General features: G+C 37.2%; 1 protein-coding gene across 8 annotated transcripts in view; it reads right to left on the bottom strand.

Moving 5' to 3' along the window:
- The window catches only part of POLA1 (DNA polymerase alpha 1, catalytic subunit), a 190931-nt gene that overhangs the window by 96212 nt on the left and 72092 nt on the right, over window positions 1–22627 (bottom strand). For all 8 annotated transcript variants that reach the window (XM_040055869.2, XM_040055870.2, XM_040055873.2 and 5 more), the window contains exons 31-34: window positions 21112–21243; window positions 18943–19117; window positions 11437–11615; window positions 9573–9704 (exon numbers count right to left, since the gene is read on the bottom strand). In XM_040055869.2, the coding sequence (XP_039911803.1) occupies window positions 9573–9704; window positions 11437–11615; window positions 18943–19117; window positions 21112–21243 (618 nt within the window). The remainder of the gene's footprint in view (window positions 1–9572; window positions 9705–11436; window positions 11616–18942; window positions 19118–21111; window positions 21244–22627) is intronic.

Raw genomic sequence — 22627 nt, 5'->3', positions numbered from 1 at the left:
GATGTATTAATTAGATAGATCTGTTTGGGAGTTCATAATTTTTTATTCTCCACATTTGACCTGGAGACACCAATACAGAAAGGGAAAAGACATGACAAAGAGGTCTTGTTTTCTGGTCCAGTATAAAAACCAAACGGATCTTCAAACATCGACCTTTGGTTTCAACTGCTCCACAGGAGGTGGAAGGTACACATGCAAGGCATATCTGCTACAATTCTGAAACAGAGATTTTTATTTTTAGATGGAATTACTTCAGCCACTGCATAAACATTCCTATCAGGAGACCATTGCTGATAGTCATGGATTTGTGATGTCTCTTCCAGATATCACTTACAAAGCTAATGACTTTGCTCAGCAAAAAAGGAGAACATCAACTTGTCAAATTCTAGAGAGCCTTAATTTTCATGTAGAAATTGGGCACACATTTAGAAATGTTTGTCTCATACATTTATAGATTCAAAGCCGAACACACCCTCCTAGACTGGGGATAGCTGGATACCTGAAACTCTTTCATACAGAGGAAAGTGAACAAGACTGTCATTAAGCTGCTCTAAGAGTTTTAGCAGGACTACAGACCTCTTTTTTTGGTCTTGTGTTATAGGATGCTGCAGCTGCAGGCAGACTGAAGACACAATAATCTTAAGCACGGCATGGAAATAGAGAGGTTCATTTGTAGCCGCAAAAAGACCTTTAGAACAGCGTGCATCACAGAATGCACAGACTCAACCACAGGCAGAGCTGCCCTTTCACCAGGCTCAATTTACAAAAGAAAGTGCAAAATCCCCATGTTTGATACAATAAAAGTAATAGATTAACTAATGATCAGTAAAATGTGGAAGCAAAGCCCATCAGTAGATGCCATATGATGAAATGGAATCTGAAGGCCAATCTAGCCAACCTGACTGATAAGCTTCCAGGATTCTCCACAGAGGTCAACATAACACATGCTATACTGGGCCAACAACTGCTTTGAAGCACAGTGTTACTATCTGACTATGCACACTGGAATAAGATTCTCAAATCACACTATCTCCCAAAGGAGGCATGCAAAGCAGTTATTTGCTTAATGCCTGGGCATTAAGAAAAACAATCCACTTGTGCATAATCCAGTGCAGGAAATACTGCAGGTACTCTGCAGAAAAGAGACCCTGTAGAGCTTGACTCGACTTCTGAACAAGACTTTGAAGCAAATCCAAAACCCTTCTATGAAGCCATGTCTAATGTAACACTATTTGCCATTTCTTCCTGCAGATGGGAACAGTCTCAATTAAGATAAAGTAACATCTCTTTTTAATCTCAGATGATCCAAAACTTCGCTGGCTCTTAAAACTATTCCTTTCAAACAAACCTGTAGAACTCCAGGTTCCATGAGTCAGGAAGAGGAACAGATGTCAACTCTAACACAGCACAGGCTGCTAAACTTGACCATGGTGCTTCCTAGGATATAGGACATCTTACAGAAAATTTGTTGCATTATAGCTGGTACTGCTTCTCTTGGCCACCATAAATGAAAAATTAGTAATTCCCCAGGAGGCTCAAGGGTCACTAGCTCAAGGGTCACTTTCTCCTTCCCACAGCAGATGAATGAGCACGCAAAGACAGAAGAGTTTAGCTAAATGGTGCTGCCCAGACTCATTGCCCAGAGGTTTCTTCACATATACAAACTTCATTCCAGGAACCAAGCTGAAAGGTCTGAAGTACTCTCCATTTGATGAGTTCAATTCTCAAATACTGACATATTCACCCATTTTTCCCTCGCTGCACCAAATAATAAACACCAACAAGAACCAAACAGCTGCTTAGACGAACTTAAATAGAAGTTTGTAAAATTATCTTGTAATTACAAAGCTTCCTTATGACAAGATTTTGAATACTGAAATAACTTCTGTTGAGGAACACCTTATTTAATTTTTCTAAGAGTGTTTTATCAAGAACTAGAAGAGTGACTGAACATTGCTATAATTATTTTTGGCAACGGTAACTGCTTGAAACCAGAAAAAATGAAAATAGTTCTTTTAACATCTAAAAGTAGGAGAAAAATAAACACCTGCAAAAGTCATTTCCAATATGCCAAAAGGAAAAGCAATTTAGGGCAAACATAGATGAAGTTTTTCATGTATGCCCTCCACTGCTTCCCAGCTCCATGATTTTCTTATTCAATTATCTTTAGGAATGTGGACTATGAAAGACAGCATCAAACAAACTGTTTACCAAAAGAAAGTGACTGAATGAAAAACATTTTAGTTTCCCAAATACGTAACATTTATTTTAAGCTTACTCTTGAAGCTGAAGGAAAAATTCATGATAAAGACTGAGACACTTTAGGATAGGTAACAGATTTACTTCAGTTATTACAAAACAATCCATATTTTTTCCTTTTTTATGTCCATTCAATTCTGAATTGCCACAGACGGTGCCACTTTAGCTTTTGGGTTTTTCAAAAAGGGCTTAAAGCAAGTAATTTTCACCTTCCAGAATTGGCATTGGACCACAGATCTCCATATCAACAGTGACTTCTAAGAAAACATTTCTGATAAGCACATCACTTTTAGGTCATGAACATCAAGCAAGCTTATTCTTATGGAAGGAACTATGACCAGAGAAAACCAGATTTTAACTCTGATGGCCTGATGGATGCAAGGTGCTTGGGCACTGTAAGAATTCCTGGCTGCACACACATCAAGAGCACCAAGCATTCAAGCCCAGCAGAACTTGTGCACATATGTAATCTGGCAAGCTATCTCTGTTAAAAGTTCTGTAGACTGATACGGACTCAGCCTGGTCTGGTATTTCAGTAACTGGTTGGTCCAAGTTACTATAGTATAAGGCATTAACTACATCAGAATTCCATGAGAGGTGGTGGTTTTAAGAATTACTTTATTCCTTATTTGGATTACCTGGACTTTTCCTTCTTGCAATATCTCTAATTATAGACTGGTGGGATAATTCTCCATCAAATTTTAAATTGAACATAAAAAACCTAAAATAATTTAAAACGGCTCACTAAAACTCCTGTAAAAAGAAGAAAGATGAACAACTATCCATTCAAGACCAGTGATTTTTTATAAACTCTCTTGTGATTCATTATTTGTTATTAAAATAGACTTCAAAGCAGCAAATCCTCCAAATCTGTACAGTTTCTGTAGCACTTCTGTCAATCCAAGGTATCCAAAGGACACATTTGCTCACTCCCTCTCAAGCACCACGAGTAATGCCATTGTGGCAGATCTCTCCACAGGATGCACAGATCTGCCCAAGATTTTAAATTCTTGGCTACAGAATCTCATAACAAATGGTGCTACTGGTACACCAAAGCTACACACTTTGTAGTCAGTTCAGACACACTGAGCAACAACTGCATCCCTCTACTGCAACACAAACCTGCTCTCCAAGTGTTGCTGAAATTCATCGTTGCTCCGACCGGGGCAACAGATCAGTTCCAACAGAGTACCTTCAAAGACCGTGCTTTCTGTAATCCTCTGAAGACAGCAACATCTTGTTATTAGATGAGTGATTCAATCACCTAGGTAAACATTACACACTTGGTGGCAATCATAACCACGACCATATTTACCTCCAGGCACACTTCCTGTAACACGGTGTTCACAATACTGCCATTTATAAGCCTAAGCAGACAAATTATTGTGATAATAAGTCCTTACATTCCTGCACTCTACCTACAGAGGAAATTACAAAGTTAGTTTTACTCTATTGAAGCAATCCATGTTTCTTAGAACCTGATCCATGTGGTGGCCAGCCTGGGGAGCCTTTTCTACAGAGAGCTGACAGAGATATCTAGTGTCATTAAGCCCTCTCTGGCAAGGTACCAGGCTGGGGACTAAGTACAGATTCTCCTTCTTTGCTTACGTTAACTCACTCTCGGTGGCTAAAATCTGGAGCGCATAGAGTCACACACAGCCTCTCTCAACCACCAGCGAGATGGATGCATGTCCGTCATGGCTGGTAAAATCCAATGAGGAGAGTTAAACCCTTTGTAAAGACATATCGATCATTACTTTGAAACACTTCACTAAAAATCATATTGATGCTGGAAGTCTGAACCAAACAATTCCTTTACAGGGCAGATCATAGAGAAGTTGCAGTAATAGCGAATCGATTCCAGCTAATGGACTCGATGAGTGCTGTGACAAATAACTGCTTACTCATCCCCAAAATGCACTACGCACCATGACCAAAAGGGCTATCTTTTATTATTCAATAAACATTAATTACGACAGATGTATTACACTTTCATATGGTAGAATACTGACTGCCCTGTTCAATAATCAAGGTATTTCTAACCTCCTCCTGGTTAACCAAAACTTGATTCCAAACAAAACTCATTTGTCATCCTCAGTCAAGGAGAGGATCACAAAATACTGCTGTGGAGGGGAAGAGCAAATTCCTGATAATCTGTGGCAACCTCCATTCTTTGCCTCAGATTCCCAGTAAACTGTGAATGGAATCACATTAATATTTCCTCTTTCATTCCAATCGCTCTCAATTCTGCCTTGACCTGGAAGTTTTCAGTACTAAAAATAAATATCTGTTTCCGTATGTATAAACCAAAATGACAGTGCAAGTTCCAACTTGGAAAAGACTCAGAAACCTTTCTCCATACATACAGAAAGGACTGAAAATAATCACTGGACGTCATCTGAAGGTAGAGTCTAGCTATTTGATCCTGCCTGCTACATCAGCTGGTGTCACAATTCTGGCCCTAACTACTCTTCATCACATGCCCACATAATTCTAGTATTATTAGCACAGCAATAAATAAAATATTGTACTATTACCACTACAAGACACCTTTCCTTCACACCAAAGAGACTTCTTACCCCTACCCAGCTACCAAGAAAAAACATTTTCAATGCATGATACTTGTGAGAATACGATTACAGAAGTCATCACCATCATCTACAATCATATTTTCACCTGTTCACGTGGTGCACACCTGTGGATTCTAGGCAATACACTCCACTGAGGTGTGGGAAATTTCGGTTTCAGAATGAGCCCTGTCATCTTTCTTCTCTGAAGTAAATATGCCACGCAATCCCAAAACCTGTGTGAATGCCATGGCCTGTTATAATGTTACCTTATTTATAAATATTTTACCTTTTTAAGTGCACAAAATACTAATGCAAATCCCTTGAACACATATACAAGAGTCAGAACAGAAATATATATATATAAAAGTAATTCAAAGATCTTGAAGATGCTTTTATACTGCGACCTAATGTGCAAGCAATAGACCACCCCACCACAGGTAAGAAATGAGAAATTTTGAGGGCTATTGAACACTGAATTTTCACAGCTGAACAGTATAAAGTTATTCAGCAGTGTTCAATAGCCTTCAAACTCACTTCTGTCTGTGGGTTACAATGGTCCAGCAGAAAAAGACTGAGAAACAAAAACAGTGCAATATATGTTGGACCAAGATATTTTCAGTATTTTTTTAAAAATCCTTTTAAAGTTCACATAATTCTATGTGTTTTGTAAAACATACAGAGTTCCACAGATGCCACACACTATTAATCAGACAGCACAGAAAGAGCATCTATATAAAAGCAGATCTCAGTCTATAAAGATACTACTAACAATACTACAGATGTATACATGTATTAGAAAACAAAACAAAAAAAAAATTAAAAAACTGTTGCTGCAGGGACACCAGCTTCCAAGCCCAACCAGTTCTGTATGGATTTCGCTACTGCTCAAATGGCATATGTATGATATTGGGGCTTTCATTCAATTCTTTTTAGTTGGCAAAACTAACACCTCAACAGCTGGATAAGATATGGGATTCATTTTATTGTCATGAATACTGAGTTTTAAAGGACTTTTTAAACGGGGATCTAAGAGCTGGCATTTGTTTACGAAGTGCTCAAAAATGAGCGTTAGAATACTCCAGTGGGAAACACAAAACAGATTCCAAGGTAATAATTAGATCCACTTACTATAAATGAAATTACACCCTGCTTAAGCAAAAAAGTTGGTCAGTTTTTCCATTTATGCTTGTATATTTCAGCTTTTATCCATTCCCCTAGCATGGATGTTTCATTGATGGCTGAGGGTAACACTTCAAAAATGAACTAGCTAAACAAACTTCCCAGAAGCACTTGACAGAGCTACACCTATTCTTCCCCATTTCCAAAGCAGTACAGAATTAATTACCAGTTCTATGGATCTATTGTAAGTATAATAGACTAAAGAGCTATCACAGACACATTTATTGTAAAAGCACAATCCCAAGAGTGTCTAGTAGAGGGCCAAAACGATTAACACAAATGCTTTGTCAGATCAAAGATAAAACCTGCACCGCCCAATTGAGGAATGAATTAGAACAGTGGGTTATCTTTCAAATTAACCAGGGCAGTTAGTGAGGAAAATTTCATGAAAGTGTAATTCTTAGCCTTTGTGAATCCACACAGCAGGCATTCTGCCAGCTGACAAGATGATGAAATTTTCATGCTTAAAAAAGCCCTCTTCATTTCCCAATTTAGATTAGCTAGCGTTTCTCTCTCTTTTCATCTATTTGCTCTTCTGAAGCAGAATTAAAAAAAAAAAAAAACCAGCACACAACAGGATCAATCTCTCATAGAATAAATGCATTTCTGAGAAGAAACAAAATCTTTCCATGCCATTTTAAAATAGATTTACATTTAAAAGTAAGCTTATCAAAATTGATATTGTTAATACCATTAAGAAACCCGTAAATACCAGAGCAATGGTAGATATATTTTAGAAGTCAAATAGAAAACATTGCAATGTTTAATGGCAAAAAGCGACTGCAGAAGCCGATATCTTCATATAAAGGCAAGTAATTTACAAAAACAATGGGATTGTAGCAGACTCACAAAATTCTATTTATGCACTTACATTTGCATCTTTTTAAAGGAATGTAGTATATTGTGATTGTATTTATTTATTTAATACAGTTTCACGTGCCAAAAAGAGCAAGTAGATTTTCTACTTTTAGATTTTATGGCACTCCCCCCGTCCCTAAATTTATACAGCCACATATAAAAGCATTTTAATAGACTAAAGGAAAAAACAAGCAACATCTTGAACACTTAAACACTCAAAAATCTGATTCAAAGCTCACTGGGAAAAAAAGTACACTTATTTATCTCAGTGAGCTGTGCACCAGGCTGAAAGGCTCTTGATAGGGCTGTCTTCATAAAACGCAGCTCATTATTTACAGGTTAAAAACCACATTTCCATATTTTACGTTTTTGTATTATGTGCCATTTCATGAATATATAAACAAAATAATATCTAAAAAAAATTTTAAATGGACTGACAATATATTTGACCCTTAGAAATTGGTATTTCTGTGCCTTTCAAATGCAATTACTACAATAAGAGACTATTTAATAAGAGGCTGAAAGTTTTATTAAATGTTTTGCTCAGACAGTTCTTTGCCATAATATTTCTGGGTGTGTCTTTATAGCTTATAGGATTACATATATTAGTGCAAACACCCATTTGATGGATTTAAACTCCAGCTGTTATACAGTCACTACAAGTACTGGACGAAAAGAATAAACTGAAAGTCTCAGCATCTGATTTTCTAGGAGTTAACATGACAAAAAGTTTACTTACCCAACTCCACGAAAAGCCCGTTTGTAAAAAGAAAATTAATGTGCAATCTGGAAATTAATCTCACATTTCCAGAGTCTGAATGTACTCTACAGTCAAAAAATAGTTTGAAACCTTATTATAGCTAACTAGATGAAAAGTAAGTTCTCACTACTAAAAAAACCCCAAACCTGAAGCTCTTACTTACATGGACATTTTTTTTAATTATCTTAATTATCCAATATACCATGTAGTAAGATACTTTATAGATTTATGTAAGCAAATTACAATGTTCAATATTCAAACATTACAGTTTGGTTCATAGCTTGGTCTTAAAAGAAGACAAAACAACCAACTAAAATAAAAGGAGAGCAGAGCAAAACATTACATCACTTTTTGTTCTTACCAGCAGCAAGAATTTCTCCTGCCCTTAAAGGCATCTTTTTTTCACACAAGTTTACAATTGCATAACTTCTGCACGTTTTCAAACACTTTATATGCCTGAAATTACTTAGCATGTGGCACTGTCTATTAGCATTATGTACATACATTAAATCTAAAAAGCAATTTTCATACAAAAAGAGTCAGCGTAAATATATATGCTTAGACACATTATTTAATAACATTTTAATATAATAATTTTGCAGACAGTTGGACTTAGCAATAAAGTAACATGAGATCTCACATCTTGGTGATTTCACCTATCCAAGTCATCTGGAACTGCAATGAAAAGGAACAATCTATCTCGACCTCGTGAAATAACGCTTGAATTTAAACAGCCTTAAAAAGTTTTGTGCTCCTTTTGATGCAAAGATCTTCAAAAGAAGTATTTTTACCTTCAGAAATTACTACACTTTCAGAAATGGGTTTAGAAAACCTCTAATTGCAATAAGAACCAGTACAGAAGAAAGATAACACAAAACATACACTTTAACACACTTACACTTAGTATTAAACACAATAATAATTTTTAGTATTGTAACTGCTGTTTGCAAAAGAATTCTGTAATACTTAAGAAAACACACAACAAATTAGGTACATCATTCAAATTTGGTACAAGCCAAATTTTTAAAAACAATTTACTTTTTTGGGTGTATTAACAGTTATGAGAACACAAAGCCTCTGAAGGTCTTCAAAACTTATGTCCATCCTGCAGCTGTGTAAGCAGGCAATGTCTGACAATCAAAACAAGCAGGGAAGCAATAGCATGAGGGGCTCTATGAAAATCTGACTAAAATAGCTAAATGCCAATTTACAAAATATGATGCTTTAGCATATCAGAAATACAAAACATATTGATATAAGTTAAAAAGCATGGTGGGCTTTGTCCTAATGTTGGACTGTGAGAAGATAGGAATTTTAACGCCCTTTTCTCCCACAATGCCATACTAAGCCAACCACTACCACTGGCACTTTGGATTTCTTGCACTACCCCTCAAAAAAAGAGAATTTTATCAGTTTCATTAACTACCCATCTTTCTCCTCATTTTTCTCTTCCTAAACGTTATTAAGCAACATTCATACTATTTCCCTTCCTACAGTCCTTCAAAGAATTTTTGCAGAGCTATATTTTGGGTTTCCTTTTCACAATGTAAGACAATATATATCAATTTGAGTGAATAAAGAGAATCATATTTCAATTACGTGAGAAACTGGTATCTACATATTTGATGGGCTTCACAGATTTTCCTAAAAGCATGGAGATAATGCACTCTGGCTAAAAATCTGGAAAACAGAGAGCTACTACATCTGTAATAACACTGACACACAGAGTTACAAATATGTAAACAAATCTAGCTTGAGGCTGAACTGAGAAAACAAACATTTTATTTTTTTAATTCACTGATTGTTTTCTTTTCAGAAGGTTGGTGGTTGATGATGCATGTTACTACCTCACACCATACAAAAAAAGGGTAACGTGACAGCCACTAAAAACTCAGCACTACTTCAAAAACTTACTTCATACGGCAGAGTATTTTCTGCATACTTACACTGTAGTATTTTCTGATGTAGCGCCTAATATCCAACAGTAACTTGTTGTTCATTTGAACCACATAGCTGAAAGGAGGCTCTTCACATCCTGTCTTGCTGCACCTTTGCAAGCTGGGTTCAATAAATCGCCCCTGAAAACACAAGTGTAAAAACAGCACCATTGTGACAGATGATGGAAACAGAAGTCAGCACAGGAGTTTATGCATAATACATATATTTTTAAAAGTAACAGTCTTAAAGGGCCCATAATATCTGGGCCTTCTTTCTTTCCATCATGGTTGGCCACACCCATATGGGAAAACTGCAGGGCAGAGATATCTTCATTCTGTTCTCAAGGAAAGCTCTTTCAGAGAACACACCACTAACTTAATAATTCAAAAAGAGATGCTGAGTTAAAAAAAAATGATCTCCGGACAAATCACGTTCACCCATCTCCACCCCTAAATAACCAGGTTTACTGTTTTATCAGAGACAAACTTCGGCCTCAGTCCACTGATCAGAACTTTGAAATCAACCTTATAGATATGAATTACAAAATTACCAACAGGGCTGTAGAGGCAAACTTCATTAAAGAAAAATCATATTATCACCTTCTATTTTCTCCAAGTTCATAGAACAGCTCTTACAGTTTTGTACCATCTCATTTTCTTATTTTCAAAGCCTTCTGAACACCTGACATTAAAATTTCAGGACCTGGAAGCACTGTGTGAACAGCTAAAATTAAGTTTGTGGGATTCTCACTAATAAAACAGCAGTCTGGCAGGCTGGAGCGTCCTGCAGCTTTCAGAAAACTTTCTTTCAAGGTAAGACTTAGCTGTTGTGAGCCATCTTGGCTAAACCCCCACTCACAACGCTAACAAATTCCAGGTGAAATAGAGGGAATTTCTGGCTTGGTTTCAGGATTTCTTCTGTCCTGTGGTGATGGGGATATATTGTTTTTAAGGAGTTTGACATCCATTCCCTCTCCAGTTAGCCCATCTGCAACTTGTCAAGTCTACATGCAATTAACTGTCTTATTTACAGCTGCAGTGAACAAAAGTCAAGGATTCACAAAGTATCACTCAATTTGTGTGTCTTTTCCTCTTACTTGTTTCCAAAGACCGCTTTATTTTGATTCAAAAAATGCAAAACATCTGCTGTTTGTCCAAATTAACTTAAAATAATTACTTTTAATTTAGATAAAAGATTTATTTGCTTTCAGTTTCAAGGTTTTCACTACTCTGAAGCTCTCTAATTTGCCGATGACTAATATATACATAACATGCTGTAGAGTTAAATACTTGGCCCTATTTCAAGTTGTTTTCCAAGGTCAGAGATACATTTTTTGGCAGAACTTCTCAACAAGAATGTACCCCTGTGACTTTTTATTCAATTCACAGAGACAGAAGGAAAGATAACATAGAAAAACCTTACAGTGAAGAAGGGAGGTGGGATGTAGCAAGATAAACACAAGTTTAAAAAGCACTTTGTTCCAATTATTATGATTTAGGATAAAAAAACTGCCATTGCTATACAAAAGTTTTATTAAATAGAGAACTGGAAGTTACTAAGGTGTTAAGATAAGGATTCCTTTAAAAAGTAACAGCACCAATCATTCATGACTGTGGGCAAACAGATTAATGAAGCCAGAAAATCTCACATGTTCTGCGAGACGACGCAGCTGAAATGCAAAAATGGGAAAAATATGTCAGCACTATCCTATCAGCAATTATCTGCTCCAAAGCTATAAATAGCAGGAGGACTGAAACAATATGGTATCTTCTCCTACATCATACGAATCCTGTCTGAAAAGCTGTTCTCCCCACAAGCATTTTTCTCTTTCACTAGTGAACAGAAATGAAGCAAACAAAAAAAACAACTAACCGAACCATCAAAGACATTGTCATAAATATTTTCTGTTCCGCATTTGAGGCAGCAAAACTTGAATCTTTCACAATCCCTATATTTCTCCTCATCAGTGAGCTGAGCTGGGCCACCAACCAAGGCATCATTCTCATCTTTATGGTAATGGTGATGGACTCTGAATTGAGAGGGATCCAGTCCTATTAATAAAAAACAAAAATTTCAAAAGACTAAGAGGTCAACCATGCAAGCAGGCTTATTTTTCATATGCTTGGTGAAGCAGATTCAAAAGAAAGTTACAAAATGTAAATTCAGAAGCTGAAAATCTCTCCTTAGCAAAACTTCCTCTATAAAACATAAATACATTCTACAATTTTTAACCATGAATAAAGGTTCACGAGACATGAAGAAATCATCTTACTTATCTTCTTACGCAAGATTGCTTTATAAATAAAACAAGCACACTGCATTATCATGGGAGCACGCAAGAGAACATTTTGTTTCTGAGGAAACCACTAACGGAGAGCTTCATTGTTATTTCCTTCTTAAGTTACATTGAAAATATTTCAATAAAAATGTGCATCATTATTAAGAAACACTCTTTAAATCAAAATGGCACCATTAAAACCAAAAACAGAGAATAAAAACCCCATTAAAGAAACGCGGGTGCACTGCTATTACCAACTCCTTCAAGTCCGTACACAACTGCCAACTCTGATTTCAATGCAGTGGTCGATTTCATTTTGGCTCAGTGGTTAACAGCATGGAGGTTTCAATCTAATGCAGTGGTTAAAATTCAGCAGCAGCATTTAAAACCGCAGCGCTGGAGACAAAGTGCTTTATTTTTGATTGCCAGAACTCAAGATTTTAAACAAATAAATACACAAAAGAGATCCCAGAAATACTGATTCAACCACAAATAAGTAAATAAGCAAGCATGTACGAAGTTCACTGTTCTAGGAATAAGACTGCCAAAGTAAACTTAATAAAAAATCTTCAAGTTTTGTCATCCTTTGTCATGTGCAACATTTTAAAAGTCCATGCATCTCATTTACAGGGGGTTTTTTTTGTTAACTTTAGGAAAAAAAACATGATGGGAAAAAAATTGAATCGAATCAGCATGTAGGAGAAAACCTTCAGAAAACTCATTTAGTAGTAAAACAAAAAGATCAGAGAAGCACTTTAAAAAATATTTTTAACAGACATTAAGCCAAGTAACAGATTACCATGTATTACACCATACCCTGTATAAATTTCAGTTTAAAAATGTAGTAATTCCTATAAGAAATGTAACAAAGATTACAAATAGAAAGTGAAGCTTCGCCTTATTATAGCTGTACTGTGATACTTATAGACAATGGTTAGGAACAACATTCAGTGAAACTACACAAATATTATTGCACTTATAAAACAGTTGTGTCACACAGGCAGATATAGATTGTCTTTACATAAAAGATTTGATATGTCTGACTTTAATACCACTATTTGGAATTTTTTTGTTGCAGTTTTAAATTCAAGCACAAGGAAAAATTCCGTTGCCAAATAAGTTTACTTGGTTCTTGAAAGAATATGGGTTTCACTAAAATTTATTCAATCTTCTCAATTTTGTCAAAAAGGAAAAAATGTCAATGCTTAAAGGTAACAACTCACCTCCAGGAGGTTTCTAAACTTTTAATACAGCTCTCCACTGTTCATTTAAAGAAAAAGCATACAAAGCAAAATACACTGCTAATAGCATATTTTACACTTTAATACACATGGTGTCCCCCTCAAAAGACTGTAGGGTTTTTTTGTTTGCTTGAGATTTTGTTTGGGTTTTTGTTTTGTTTGTTTTGGGTTTTTTGTTGAATTTTTTTTTTTAATAAAAGGGCTGGTAATATATCTGCAGCACACAGGTAGTAGATAGATTTAGAAAGAGAACTGCAGTTCAGTATTCAGATTTTGCACAAAATCAAGTATGCAGTAGGTTGAATCTAAGATAGCAATGGTGAAAACAAAAATTCTCAGTTTACTTTGAGTTCAGAAGTAGAATGAAAAAACATCATTCCAACTTTCTGATACAGATACCTTTACAGTTCAGCTAGAAATCTTTGGTTGTATCCCAAAAGGCAAATATGGAGCGAAGTAGCTCACTAAAAGATAAAAGGAGACAAATTGTGGTCTTCAGGCAACTGCAGTTTTCCAATACTGAGTCAAAACCAGTGACAGTAAATACTGGTAATTTAATATTTAACAGAAAAAAAAAATTGGACATTTTATATTTAACAGAAAAAAAAAATTCATTGTGAGAATTTCAATCACACCTATCTCTGAACCTTCTTAGATGTTTTGGCCGGAAAAAAACAACAACAAAAAAATTGTGCTGAACCGAGCATTCATCTAAGGTTTGGTGTGCAAACAGCCATAGTGAAATAAAAGGGACTACAAATCAGGCTTTTAAAGAACATGCCTACCTTAATTATCTTGTGGAATTGGGAACTATTTTATCTATTATCTCCTTTCAGGAATCGTTAGTTGGTTCAGTTAATCCATTTCAGCACCCTAACTGGTATCCTCTCCGACCAGGTCACACTGGTCACATTATTTTACTTGGTACACAAAACAGGGGCTATCTAATTGGGTGGTGGAAAAAAAAATAATAATATCTGGTTTTGGTAATTTTTAAATGAATAGGATGAGACTAATCAGTGAACTTTGAACTCTTTTTTTTTTTTTTTCTTTTTTTCTTTTTTTCTTTAACACTCAGGACATCAAGAAAAAATAAAAATCAAAGGGACTTTGACTTACTCTGACAGGCAAAAGTCTTCAGGTCTATCATTAAATTACCTGCACTGGAGGTAAGCTTTATCACCTCACCAAAACTATAAGGCTGGACGCAGGACTTTAAAGCACTGCAACATTACAAACTCATGAAAGCAGCGTGACCAAACCAATTAATACTACTAAGTTCGGGGACTCGTTCCTGAATTGTTAAATAGAATTATTAAAACCATTACTAAGTGGCGAGCAAAGCGGGTCGCTCAAGAACCTGATAAAAACGGTCAGAGATTTTTACCAAACGCAGGATTTTAAAAGCAACATTTTTGCGGATCGCCTGTGCCCTTCCTTCCCCCGCACTGCCGCGGACACAGGGGCGCCGCGGACACAGGGGCGCCGCGGCCGCCGGGCAGCCGTGCGGGGCCCGGGGGCTGTTCCCGGGAGCCGTGCCCGGGGCTGTAGCGGGGTCTGTGCCCGGGGCTGTCAGCGGGGTCTGTGCCCGGGGGCCCGTGCCCGGGGGCCGTTCCCGGGGCCCGTGCCCGGGGGCCGTGCCCGGGGCCGCATTCCAGCCGCAGGTGCTGGGCGGCCGCGGAGTTCGGCCCGCGCCTTTCCCCGGGCCCGGCGCGGGGGGCCGGGAATCGCCAGCCGGTGCTGCCACCCCGCGGCCGGCGCCGCGCACTGCAGCCGGGCCCGCGGGGCCGGGGCCGCCCGGCCGGCCTGTTCGTTTATTCATTCACATCCGTATTGCTTCTTTTATCCATTCATCTTAGCCTTGTTTCTTTTATTCATTCATATTTTCACTCTTTCCTTTATTCGCTCAGAGCGCCCAACGTGCTTTAACGATCCTCAGGTTCTGAGCAGGTCTGGAGCATCACGAAACACCCAGCCAGACCACAAACAACAAAGTTCACATGCTCTAGGGCTAGATAGCGTATTGTCATGAAACTTCGTCATTACTTTAATCTTAATTTTCATCACTGTCCTTTCACTTCACTCCCTAATGGGAGGAAAACAATAAAAAGTCAAAACCTGAGGTAAATTCTGCGTGCCACAAGGAGAGCAACCATCCTGGTTTCTGTCTGAGCAGCTGCTACACACTATATTAAAGACACCTAAACGATTCTCTAATGATAATCCTTTTTAAAAAAGACAATTTTGAAAAGCCAATATATTTGGTGCCGGTGGGTTTCCTTACAAGAAGCGGCTAACACATGGATACTGCATCAAAGCAGGGAGCAGTACTGGGAAGTACTCCTAAGGAGAAGCCTCATCAGAACCCAGGAATGACTCCCGAAAATCAGCCAGCCTCCCCAAGAAATGCCCAATGGAAGCAATCTGCAGAGCACCAATGTGCACACCCCTCTGTAAGGCAGCAGAACACACCTCTTTCAGGACATCGCAACACTGTCTAGGACAGCAGTCATCAACTTCCATCATACTTCCATCAATAATATTATGTAGCAACAGCCACCAAAGTCCCATGGTTAAAGAACTCTGCTTCAGTAATGTCTGCTTATTTCTAACAACACACAAATATGATGTAACTTTTCTTTGAGACAAGATGCAGTGCTTAACTTACGTATTAACAAAAAACCCTTATTTGAAATACAGTAAGAGAATTGCTGTGCCATACGGTTCTTCCAGTTTAAAAGCTAGATATATTAAGGATGAAGTAAGGTCAACAAGATTTAGGAAGATGAGATTTATTAAATAATATATAACAAACTGTGACAGTCCTCATCTTCTCACTGCATTTCCTCAGAAACTTCAAGACAAAGAGAGTGAATGCAGGAGCATGCCCATGAGGTTCTTGTTTTTAGGAACAATGAACTTTCACATCTCAAACACTAGGCAGACCTCCTACAATGCCCCAAAACAAAAGGTGGTTTTCAACTTGATTCCATAGCAAATGAGTATGATATTTAAGGGGTTCTCTGCAATTTTTAAGTTGTATTTTTTGCTCCTGTCCTTCAGTGTCTAAATTAATTTAAAATTACTTGCCTTGAGCACAGACAGAACAAAGAACTTTTCAATATTTTGATGTGAGCCAAGCTTCCCCAGCAGAGTTCAATTTTATCTACTCAGACCAACAGGGTGACAGGAAACATTCACCTTATAAACATGCACTATTGCAGATTTTGTTAAACACGCATAAAGGTCTTTCTTCTACAACCACTCTCCCTATACAGACACATATTCTGTGTAACACAATAAATCTGATTAGTGGAGGAAGACACACACAATGAGAATGCAACAGAGTTTTGGTCCACAGATACGATGCTTATATATCCTTCAGAACAGGGAAATGTGCCTTTTTGCAACAAGACAGGAAAAACAAAAGGAATTTGGATGTAAATCATGGTGAAAATACTAAGTAAAAAAGCCCAGCTTAGGACCACAGATAAGTAAACAGTTTCCATATCTGCTTGTTTTAGCAAGTTGGACTCAAGTATCTTGTAGTCATTTGTATTTTACAAAGGATTTTTGACTTCTATGAAAGAAAACCACTTGACTATGCCTCCAGTACCATTTAAAAAACCCCTGTAAGATAACTTCAGCTTGCAATGACTTATGTACAGCTCTGATCAAGTGCTGTATAAGAAAACCTAAGCAGATCAGAAGTCTTGAAAAAAGACCTGACTTTACCCTCAAGCTCAATTTAAGCCTTCCCAAGAAAACAAAGATAGGGAAGGTGATAAAATTTTGACTGTACAGCAAGGTCAAACTGAACACACTTCAGATGTAAGACTGTAACAGACACATACAGGTTTTCAGACTGACAATTGTGGACTATTAATAAACTCTCAGCTGCATGATGCTATTAGAGACCATAAAAGAAATCTTCATCTGGAACGTACTACAGTGCAAAAAGCAGCACGGGCATTTGCAAACAGTAGGTGTTATCAAGTGGCACAGAGTTCTTAAGATCTGGGTAGTTGATTTAGATGTCTGAAGGGAGACAGTCTTCTCTGAAAATCTAACCTGTTGTGAATAAGAGATTTGAATTTGAGCTCAACTCTACAAGACTAACAGTCTTTGCCAAATAAAATAATCTAGCTTCAGAAATCGTTCCTGTATTTTACCTAAACGAAGTACAACTTTGCTGCCTATTTTAAACCCCTTCAACCTAACCAAGAGTGCTTGACCTTTGCAGTCAGGCATACCACACAGTCGACTCTGACATCAAGGGAAAGTTGGATACCAAGGCCTTGTCACATAATAAACACGATGATTTGTGTGGTCAGGCTGCATGTGTGGAGCAGGGCTGACACCTCCTCAAAGCAGGAGAGCTGTTGAGGACACACGGCAACGTCAAATGCCTCCAAGAAACACCTTTGCTGACTCGGAAAAAGCAGAATTTCTGTCTTCAACCCCTTCTCAACAACTCAGAAATGGAGATGAAAAAAGCTGCGTGTTACCAGGATTGTCTTGGGAGACTAAGATCCCTCATGGCTATCATCCCCCCTCCGGAGAAATAACAAGGCAAGACCTTTCTTGTACATGCTCTAAGTACAATCTCCAAGCTAACCAGCTCTTACTAAGGGAGCTACAGAGATGCAGTTACACAGGTGAAGGGTCCTGGGGCAACCTGCTACCAGGTGATTTTTAATTGGCCAAATCCAAATCCTGGATCACGGCTTCCTTTACTGAAACACAAAAAGCTGATGACTAACTCTTCCTCTGAGCGTTCCAGTATTCTGAACAAAGTAATTTCTGCAGGTCTGAACGTCCTGTAGACACACAGCACAAACAGATTATTAAACTGACACAGTGCAGCTCTCTAAGAAGTTCTTGAGAAAAGGCAGTCTTGTCAAGAATTTCACAGCCAGCAAAACTAACAACTTTTTCATGTCCTTCAGCAAGTTTTAAAAATAAGGAACTAGTTGTGGGATACAAATCACTAAATTTCTGTTTATCAAGTGGATCAGTCAAGTCTCTTGGTTAATCACTTCTGGGAGGAAACAACACAAAAAGAAATACATATATAGACACTGCATTTTCAAGAAGAGAGACCCAACAGAACTGTTAACCATTTTCAACCTTTCAGATTTTTCTCGGTAAGAAGTCTGGGGAATAGAGAAGAAAGAGGCAATCACAGTTGGGCAGAAAAATCTCTAATTCTAACTATTAGACACCTTTTAAAAGGACAAACAAATCTAACAAGAGCAATTCTCTGTTGCTCATTTGACTTAATACCATTGATTTCATGGATCACTAGCATTAATTATACTTTTTTAACAGTACTTCTTGATTTTGGGACCACTTAATTCCTTCATATGAAGCAGTTAAAACTGTTACTAAGAATTCATGTTTCTATTATCCAGTAAGTCAGTTCTCACACCCTAGTAAAAATTTGTATTCTTTCACTGTAATTATGACTGTTTTTTCCCCTGGGAAGATGCCAGAGATGCCAACATTTCTCTCTGGAAAAATGTTAGTTCAGATGCACACCCCAGAACTCCTTCAATAACTTAAGAAAATCTCAAAGATATGCAATAGTACTGTCACTTCTGAAAAGCATATTTTTGCAATTCTGAACAAGGATAGTAAAAATAAATTCACGTTAGTGATCACCTTCTGAAAAAACATTCCTGCAGAAGTCATAAATACACTTAGAGTCCACGCTGCTTTCTACAGGCTGTGTAACACAAGCTACTGTTCAATGTAAAAAGACTGATATTGGGGGAAGCATTTCTGTTGAGAAACATGTTAAAACCTCTCACTTTGGATCTTGCAATTCTTTAAATAAACTGAATTTAGCATACTTACCTAACCATGTTGCAATAAGAACAGAATCAATTCCCTCTATGGGCTCACATATTCTAGCAACTACTGGATGTATTTGCTGTGACAGGTAGTACTGAGTATCAATTTTAAGGTTTTCTTGCTTTTTTAACTGTTCTGGAGCATATGCTCGCTGGCTGGCACCAAGATCTGATCCGTCCTAAGGAGACACATACAAAACAGTGTGAAAAAAGTATGTACAAAGAATTATGCTTCAAATATTATGCATTATTTTAATGCAAAATTGTTAGACAATCTTTTGGTTAATTTATTATGCATCCAATACAAATCCAACAGTAGTAAAAAAACTGCCTTGCTGATGCTGGCATCAACTACCAAGTTCAAGAATGCAAACCCAGCTTGTATTATTGCAGCCTACACGTGCAAATCAGTACGAGTAGACAGAGTAAACAGTCCCATCTGTCAATTCTGAAACACACAATGAAAACACATTGTAACCATCAGCCCAGTTAAAAATACACAGAGGGCATGCATTTTGGATTCATTTTGTACTAAACCAGCATTATCATTTTGCACAACAAGCAAATTCTAAGTCATGGATATCGAAACTATATCTGTTTTGCTAGGAAATTTCTATTCTTTATAAATTCTATAAAGAAGCAAATGGAATATTCATTCCATTCGGTCAGAGAATGGACCTTCACTCATTGGCATATGAAAAAATAACAGAGGCAACAGTATTGATTTGAAAGAGGAAATGCTAAAATATTCAGAAATACTGGAAGGAGTGAATGCTGACATCTCAAGCCAAGAGAGAAACACCACTTAGATGTTAAAATATACATTATATTCTTCTCCAACTTGAAAGAGGAAGATAAGGAGAAAATAATTTCATTTAGGAAGGCAATATTAAATTGAAAACAATATACATGAAAGAATTAAGTATCAGATCTGTGACAGCAGTACTCTTGGAAAATATAACTCATTTAAATCTGTAAAATCATAATCCCAGTCCTCAAATGCACTAAGAAATTTCATTTTTAATGTGTGTCAAAAGTCATAGAGCAGAACTTAAAGCAGTATTTTAGCAAGATTCTACAACAGACATAAACATTTATAGGAATGGTGCATGGTGGGGAGAAGTGCCACAACTGTTTTGGGGTTTTTTTGCTAAATACAGTCTCTTTTTTGATTTTTTTCACCAAAATAAAACTAATGCATTAATACATGACGCCCTCATTTTTTCATTTAAGATGAGCTACTGGTTTCAATAGGGTCAGCAACCACGGACTGAAAACCCATCACTAATAAAGACAGACTGCAAGCCATTGGTCCCTCCTACTCCTTTCAGACAACTTAGTATTCAGAACAAAATTAATTTAGGACTATTCAGCTCATCCAGCTGCTTTGCAAAAATAATTACAATGCAACTCCTTCAGCTCCCTTCTTTCAACAAGTATATTCTTCTCTTGTATTGTGGCACTGCTCAGCCGCACCCGTGGCCCAGCTCTCCAAAGTCTTGGCAGCTTTGGGATGCCAGGCTAAGAACTCTCAATTAAGTCAAATACAGTATCTTTCAGTCTGAAAATAACAAAGGAGCTGAAATAGTCACATTGTCAAGTTCGTCAGCTTGGCCTAAAAGATCCCTTGGTCCATCTAACTCAACCTACACTTTTTAATTAACAGAACCAAAGTGGAGTATATATTTGTGAAATAGTGTTAAGCATTATAGGATAAACACCTGAAACCAGAAAGTGGCTTGAATTTCCCAGTCTATACATCAGAGGTACTGCCAGATCCAATGACCATGAATTGAAGAGACTACAGGTTGAGACTGGAAATAACAATGACACTACTTAGCCAACAACAATTATCTTTTCACGAATAAAAGGTTCTTCACCACCAGAATTTTCTTCTGCTTAAAACAAAGGCATTTTCTTTAAAGTTCATTCTACTTCCAAACATGAATGAATTCAGGGAGATTTTACCAGTCACTATATGGAAATAGTTGTTGAGCTGATCACAACGCTCTATAAAACTAAATTTAGTACAGAAAACTGACTACTTTAAAATAGAAGACTATCTCACCAAAAAGAAATGCCAAAACCTCTTTTCCCCAGGAGCTGAGCTGGTTTTCTTTGCCCTGTCTCAAAACAATACCTAGTATTTAGAAATGAAGAAGGACATTTTTACCTGACAAATGATATATGACACTGTGTCTCCTGCCTTCACCTTTCGGCCTCCATGAGAGTTTATCCACATGGCAACATGCACATGTGGCAAGGTTTTTTTGTCAGGATAATCCTGGGGATCTTTTGTCAACGCCTAAAATATCAAAGGGGAAAACAGAAACGTAACTATGAGAAAAATCTGTTACTTCAGTGATGGATAACTCAGAACTTTAAAAGACAAGATTACATAGCAGCTATCTTCATCCTTCTACTATTCACAAGTTCATTTGAAACACAAAGTAAGACAAAAAGACTGTAACAAACCTATCTGCCATATGTTAAGCCCCGGGTACCAGTCCTTCAAGTTTTATAAATATTAATAAAACAAAAGGATGTTTTTATAATTACCATCTGAAAAATTAGACTAAATTGAAGATGACAATATTACCCAAGGTATAAAAATAGGGCCAGAGATTACCCTCGTACTCCTGTTCCATTAAGGTCATACAGGGAATCTGAATATTGTGTAGCTAAGTGTATCTAACAAACTCTGTAGCAAGAGGATACAACTGAATTTAAATATTTCAGTTCTCATACTACTGAGATTCCACAGAGTTTTCCTCAAAATAAAATAAAATAAAATGAAACGCTACATTTAAATATTTACTGTCATCCCAATTCTTAGAAACAACTTCTACACTTGACCTAATAGCTAAAAACATTTTTTCTGAAGTAGCAAAACAGAGGAACTTTAGGAATTTAAAGTGAACATTTTGCTATATATATCTTTTCCCGGGACACTAAGTGTTCTTAGAAGATTTGCATCAGAACATTCTTTTTTTAAGTCAATCATAAAATTCAGTGCTTTCTCTACACTCATATGACAACCTGAACACATTTCTTAACTGATTAACACAGTCTTACAGAGCAGACAGCTGTCCAGCTGGAGAAAGAAACAGACTTTGGATGGACAGTTGATAAATCTCTTTTATTAGAAGCTTAAGAAGGACATGTAATACCCAGTTTATTTGTGAAACACCCCCTAACAGGAAAGGGGAGTCTCTGAAGCTAAAAATACAGGTTTTCTCATTGAGGATTCACCAAAAAAAAAAAAATCTCCAAATCACAAGGCTGTTGCTAAAATTGCTGCAGACAAAGCAGAGTATTTCATTTCTCGTTGCAGGAAAGTCTTAAATGAGGTCTCAAAATGACTATTAGCTTTTTTATACAGAGCTTTCTAGGGGAATATTGTGAGGGCTTCCTAGAAAACAACGTATTTGATCCTTTTCCATTGCATTCTTCAGTTTATGCATTTCAAGCCTGAAATATAAAGTAACAGCGTAGGAGAAAACTCCTCCTGAAAGCATCACATCATTCTCAAAGTGCAGAATGAGTCTGGTAAACAGCAGGATGGGACAAGACATAAAGTTGTTATTCTAGAGCTTCCAGCCCCAGTAGGGCTTTCTTCCATCATACCGTAGGATCTTTGCAGCACGTCCTGAACTATTCAGGACCTAATAAAAACCCTACTATTTCAC

Source organism: Hirundo rustica, chromosome 2 (genome assembly GCF_015227805.2).
Source record: "Hirundo rustica isolate bHirRus1 chromosome 2, bHirRus1.pri.v3, whole genome shotgun sequence".
Taxonomy (NCBI): Eukaryota; Metazoa; Chordata; class Aves; order Passeriformes; family Hirundinidae; genus Hirundo; species Hirundo rustica.
This window is presented reverse-complemented; position numbering and strand designations above follow the sequence as displayed.